Here is a 6,279-nt window from a genome sequence, read left to right on the forward strand (position 1 = left end):
TACGTCATCGAAGAAACTATTTAAACTCCCAGAACTGCTGAAAGTAATATTCATATCCCAATCACAATATTAACTAAATATATATAATATAAAATAGTGTAATATATTTAAAACAGACTTTTTTTTTTTTTTCTTTTGTAAATAATAATAATACTTTTCTACACCTAAATTATTTTAACCAGTAAATCTATAATCACACTTTATCCATATTATAAATCAAATTTAAAAACAATGAGAATTTTACTTGCACTCTTTTTGATTGTAGGTATTGCTTCAGCAAACAGATTGTTCTCTGAGCAACACTACCAAAATCAATTCACCAATTGGATGGTCCGTCTCGATCGTGCCTACGATGTTTTCGAATTCCAAGACCGTTACAATGCCTTTAAAAACAATCTCGACTTGATCCACAAGTGGAACTCGCAAGGTCACTCCACCGTTCTCGGTGTCAATCACTTGGCCGATTTGTCCAATGAAGAATACAGAAATCTCTATCTCGGTGTCAAGGTCGATGCTTCCAGACTTCCACAACAAGCCGCCTCTATCAAGTTGAACAAGGTTTTCGCCCCAGTTGCCGCCTCGCTCGATTGGAGATCATCCGGTGCCGTCGGTCGTGTCAAGGATCAAGGTCAATGTGGATCGTGTTGGTCATTCTCTACCACTGGTTCCATTGAAGGTGCCAACCAAATTGCCACTGGTAACTTTGCTTCGCTCTCTGAACAACAATTGATGGATTGCTCCCGTGACTATGGAAACGAAGGATGCAACGGTGGTTTGATGGATGCAGCTATGAAATACGTTATTGCACAAGGTGGTCTCGACACTGAAGAGTCATACCCATACACCATGTCCGACTCTTACACCTGTAAGTTCAACCCAGCCAACATTGGTGCCAAGATCTCCTCATACATTGACGTCCAAAGAGGTTCCGAAACTGATTTGGCTGCCAAGTTGAACAAGGGACCAGTCTCTGTTGCCATCGATGCCTCCCATTCCTCCTTCCAACTCTACAAATCTGGTGTCTACTACGAACCAGCCTGTTCATCATACAACTTGGATCACGGTGTCCTCGCTGTTGGTTACGGTACTGAAGGATCATCGAACTACTGGATCGTTAAGAATTCCTGGGGTCCAAACTGGGGTCTTTCTGGTTACATTTGGATGGCTAAGGATAAGAGCAATCACTGCGGTATGTATTTTAAAAAAAAAAAAATTATTATTCTTTAACAATATCGTCTCAACGATACCTGCAAATTGTTAATGAGTAACTAATTTTTTTCTTTTCTATTTAAACTAAACTGTTAACAATTTACTAATTCTATCTTATTTAACAAATTGCAGGTATCTCATCGATGGCTTCAATTCCAGTTGTCTAAACTACTTGTTATAACAACAAATAATTAACTAACGAAACGAACTAATCGATTAGTATCACAATAATTACTTAATAATATTTTTTATTTTTATTATATGTATAACCATTCAACTATGAGTTATATCATAATATTTAAAAATCCGATTTAATAAAACATTTTATATATATTTCTTTTTTTTTAATAATAACTGTATATCTATTTTTATTATTTTATTTTGAAATAACTTCAAAGAATCGATTTTGGGTCCAAAACAAGAAACCAGAAATTTTTGAAAATCAAAATTCTTTTTTTAAACACTGCAATCTTTATTATTTTTTTAAATCTTTAACTTATTTTATAAATTAATATCAATTTTATATATGTATTGGACAATAGTGATAGTTATAATTATTGTAGTTATAACGATTTTATTCAAATGGAAATCATTGTCGTCGATACCACTTGATCATCTATTAAAACAGTTACAAAAAGCAGACACCTCAGATAGTATTAGAAAATCATTACTACAAAAGATACACAATGGTCAAATAAATACATTGTTTGATAATTCAATTCCAGAGAGTATTAATATATTAGAGCAGCAATTAATACCACTGTTATATATTAAAATGAATACTTTCACCGGTGAAAATGTATAGAATTAAACTAATTTTTTTTATTTTATTTTCAATCTATCTATTTTACTAATATATTTAAATTGCCAATTTAACAGTGTATTATTACAAGATCAATTGTTTTAAATATAATTGAAATAGTAATTATTATATAGTATTATTTATTTTTTTATTTATATTTTTATTAATATTATCAAACTGTTAGTTAACAAATTATAAAGAAACATTGGATATCTTGGTTAGAACAAAAGCGATTCCAAAGTATGTTTATTGAAATTCTCTAACTTATCAAAAAAAAAAAGAGCTAACAAAAAATTTATAGATTGTTGTATTTAATAGCTAAAGAGAATGAACCATCGAATATTCTGAAAATAGTTGAATGTATAACTAGATTTGTTCAGCTTGGTGATAATGTCATTCTCTTCAATCATATCAATGCGATCGATACGATATTCGATGTATTAAAGAGATGGGAATCAAATATCGACATCGTAGAGCAATCTTTAAACTTATCATTAAGTGCAATTCACAGAGATAATGCTATTGATAGGATATCAGATAAACAAGTAAATATTCAATATCAACTGTCGCTATAGATTTCAATTGACACTAACTATCGATTAGATTTCAATATATCTCTCTTTTATATCTAGTTACTTCCCTTTAAACTTTAGCAACAAGAGTATATCAAAGAGTATTATCTTTATATTAAGTGCACTCACTGAGAAGGAAGAAACAGAATCACTGTTTAACCAATACATAGAACTTGGTATCTTGTCAAGTCTTTCAAAGTACTTGTCACATTTCAATCATTTAAATATAGATAGAATTAATTTGTATGTAAACATTTTAGTTTTGATAAATAGTAGTAGATTGATATTAACAAAAACAAAAAAGATTAAATACATTTGAAATAGTTTATAAATTACTATTAGATCATAAAGAAGAAAGATATGTACATCATATTATAGATATTGGAATGGTAGAGCAATATAAAAGATACTATAGCAATTACAAAGATGAAAAATATATAGAAGATATCACAGTATCGATCATTAGAGGACTAGAACAACTTATTGAATCAGGAGATGAGAGATCTATAGATTCAATCTATAACACAGTCGCACTGAAACCTATTATCACACATTGTTTAAAAGGCGATCTACCAAACCATCAGGATACACAAGACAGTATATTATATATCGTTGGTGACGTTGTGACTTTTGTTGTTAGTCGGGCACTTAAAAACAACAATCCAAACGATTTAACAAATCTTCTTGATTTAGCTGTCATCGAATATCTATGCAATTCATATACATTATACCAACAATCAGATCCTCAATACCACTATATAGAATTTATTTTCAAAGTTATTTCACCACTTCACCGCAAACACCCAGAGCTAATCAAAGATAGAATTAATCGATTTAATATTAATATTAATTCTTCACTTTTATCATTATTAAAAGAATAAATAAATAAATAAATAAACAGATTTGTGAACATCATTAACTACTATATTTCACTTTTTAAAATGATCAGTGTAATGTATCTTAATTTTTTTTTTTCGCACACTAATTTAACTAAGGTAAAAAACTTTGTTGATCATTAAATGATGATGAATTCAAAGATAGAACAAGAACCTCAACAATCAGTTGAAGATTTATTAAAAGAATTTCAACTTTTTCCTTTTATATTAGATATTATCTCTCGGCTTAAAGATGATGAGCTTGAGGTATCTAGAGCAGTCAATGCACTCAACGAAAAGGTAGCTAAATCACTAAGAGTTCTTAACTCTATACCAGGCACAAATAGAACACTTGAAGAACAAGAATTATTATTAAAATCATATAAAGATAAATTAAGAAAGAAAAAGTAATCATCTATAATAAGCAATGTTAGTTAGATTAAATTGTAAAAAGAATACTAAACATTAATTCATTTTATATATATAGGGAACTAATTGCAAAACTTACAGAGGTTGAAATGTTTAAAAAATATACAGATAGCGATGAGAATGAACAATCATCATCATCATCATCATCAAACAATAATAATATAGATCAACAACAGGATACAAATATGATTAATAGTGTAAATCAAGATATAGAAATGACAGAATAAATAAATATGTATATATATAGTAACTATAAACAAAATAATAAGTAGAAAAAGAGATAAAAAAAGATCTTCTTCTTTGCTTTACAATTATTAAAAAAAATGATACAATAATGTTTGTTTATTACAACATCATTCCAGGCAATGTTGATATCTTTGATTTTACTCTTATACTCTTTGGTTTCTTGAAACTCTTTTTACAGAATGCCTTTTCTTTATTGCAGCCTTCAAAGATAGCGTTGGTCAAAATAGCGCAGCTGATGTTTGTCGTCTCATCAAACTTAGCATTAGTGAAATCACACTCCGTCAGATCACAGTGAGACAAATCACATCCATATAAGATTGCACCAACGAATTTCGAACCTTTCAGATCTGAACATGCAAAGTTTGTACCTGTTAAATTTGATCTAACATATTATAAATATTAATATTAACAACTATAATATCAATTAAATATATATTATATTAAATATATTTACCCTGTGAAGTTAACGAAATAACCTTGTGATTCATGCAATGTATTATCCTGAAAATTTGCATTAATGATTGATGCACGATTAAAAACACAGTTTGATCCAATGTTTGTATTGATGATGGCGCCATCCATTCTACAGTTGGCAAAAGATGCTTGATTCATTGTTGTATTACTTATAATACAATAACTTAGATTAGAATAGTTCAAAAGTGCACAACTCAAATCCAAACCTGTAAGATTCGCTTTATTCAACCACAGTCCTTGTAATCTTGGGAAATCATAACATCTTTTTATATTTTAAATATGAAACAATTATTAAAATTAAATTAATAAAAAGTTATTTAGATTACTATTATTATAAACAATACATACGAATTTAATATCTTTACTATATCAGTTCTTGTAAGCTCTGGTTCATCTTTGATTGCAAGTTCTAAACCTTTTACTTTAAAGAAAGTCGCTTCCTCCAGTAGTGCAGCGGTATTGACTTGTCCGCTTGGTGAAAAGTATTTCAAGGTTCTCAGGTAATCGAGTATACAACTGAAATAAATTGGATTTCTATCTATGAATATAATTTGATCCTTTTGTATCTGATGGATTTGCATCTCTACTATCTTGTATAACAATGAGTCTTTGGCTCTTAGAATGGTATTTAAACTAGTTGCAAAGAGTGTTCCTCCTACATTAAACGTAACAGGTGAGGTTCTATCGATTCTAACTCCATTTATCTCGACAATATTGACCGAAGAGGTTGGCAAATCATCTTTCTTTTCTCTTTGGTTCAATTGATTATTATTATTGCTATCATTGGTTGGTTTGATATTCTCTATATTGCTTTGATCAGTACTATTAATATTATTATTATTGATATTATTTGGGTAGAGTAGTTTAGGTGATTTAGATGTGCTAACTACCAACTCTGATTCTTCTTCACTATCGCTTTGAAACTTTAAAATCGGATTATCAAGTGGACTCTTTAAAATGGATTGTGTGCTATTTTTCAATGTAGAAGTTGGTAATGGAATTGATAGGTCATCATCAGAGCTGCTTTCTGTATCAGAGTTTCTATCTTTTGATGATGTTCTTGATAATGACGCTGGTGGTCCATAGGTAGATGAGAATTTAGAGGAAATCTCTTCCAACTCCAATGAGTTTAGATCTTGAATTATTTTCTGATCTTCACTGTTTAGACCTGCTCTTCCAATACTATTTGTTCCATTATTATGAATTTCTAACATATTATTACTTTTATTATTTCTACTACTATTTCTATTTGATGAATTAGATAAATTACTATTATTATTATTACTATTAGACTTTGTATGTGAATTTAAAGAGGAAAAATGTAACTTTAATAAATTATCTTTACTCATTGACCTAATAGATGATAAGTTCTGTCTATCCATTTCAAATTAATAATAATATTATAAAAATTAATAAAATTTCAAAATTATAAGATTGATGTTTACTAAAACATATTTGTACAAATTTTTTAATTTTAATTAATAAACATACCACTTGGTTCGACAAAAAATTGTTGAAATATCAAATATTTAAACACTTTCATGTAATTTAAATTGTTATAATAAAGGTTTTTTCGTTTTGTGTTGAAATTAATTCCCTCTTTTCATAATGGTGTTTTTTTTTGTGTAAGGTTGATTCATCTTATCCCAGATCTTCTTTTTTTTTTTTTATA

The 6,279-nt window shown here is 28.9% G+C and overlaps 4 protein-coding genes across 4 annotated transcripts; 3 read left to right on the forward strand and 1 right to left on the reverse strand.

Annotated features, from left to right (window-relative positions):
• Positions 1–231: 231 nt before the first annotated feature.
• Positions 232–1,376, forward strand: PPL_09244 (C1 family peptidase; the record flags this gene model as incomplete). Its single annotated transcript, XM_020580041.1, has 2 exons — positions 232–1,189; positions 1,342–1,376. The coding sequence occupies 2 exons, from the start codon at positions 232–234 to the stop codon at positions 1,374–1,376; spliced, it is 993 nt and encodes a 330-aa protein (XP_020430716.1).
• A 359-nt stretch (positions 1,377–1,735) lies between these two features.
• PPL_09245 (uncharacterized protein) lies at positions 1,736–3,464 on the forward strand (the record flags this gene model as incomplete). Its single annotated transcript, XM_020580042.1, is given in 6 exon segments — positions 1,736–2,008; positions 2,196–2,251; positions 2,313–2,556; positions 2,665–2,684; positions 2,704–2,826; positions 2,888–3,464. The coding sequence occupies 6 exon segments, from the start codon at positions 1,736–1,738 to the stop codon at positions 3,462–3,464; spliced, it is 1,293 nt and encodes a 430-aa protein (XP_020430717.1).
• Positions 3,465–3,605: 141 nt separating this feature from the next.
• On the forward strand, positions 3,606–4,114 carry med9 (putative mediator complex subunit 9; the record flags this gene model as incomplete). The annotated part of the gene is made up of 2 exons (XM_020580043.1): positions 3,606–3,865; positions 3,946–4,114. 2 exons carry the CDS (start codon positions 3,606–3,608, stop codon positions 4,112–4,114), a joined length of 429 nt encoding a protein of 142 aa, XP_020430718.1.
• Positions 4,115–4,232: 118 nt separating this feature from the next.
• Positions 4,233–5,989, reverse strand: PPL_09247 (BTB/POZ domain-containing protein; the record flags this gene model as incomplete). The annotated part of the gene is made up of 3 exons (XM_020580044.1): positions 4,233–4,515; positions 4,588–4,869; positions 4,956–5,989. 3 exons carry the CDS (start codon positions 5,987–5,989, stop codon positions 4,233–4,235), a joined length of 1,599 nt encoding a protein of 532 aa, XP_020430719.1.
• Between the last annotated feature and the right edge of the window lie 290 nt (positions 5,990–6,279).

This window comes from Heterostelium album (assembly GCF_000004825.1).
Source record: "Heterostelium album PN500 unplaced genomic scaffold PPL_scaffold9, whole genome shotgun sequence".
Classification (NCBI taxonomy): domain Eukaryota; phylum Evosea; class Eumycetozoa; order Acytosteliales; family Acytosteliaceae; genus Heterostelium; species Heterostelium album.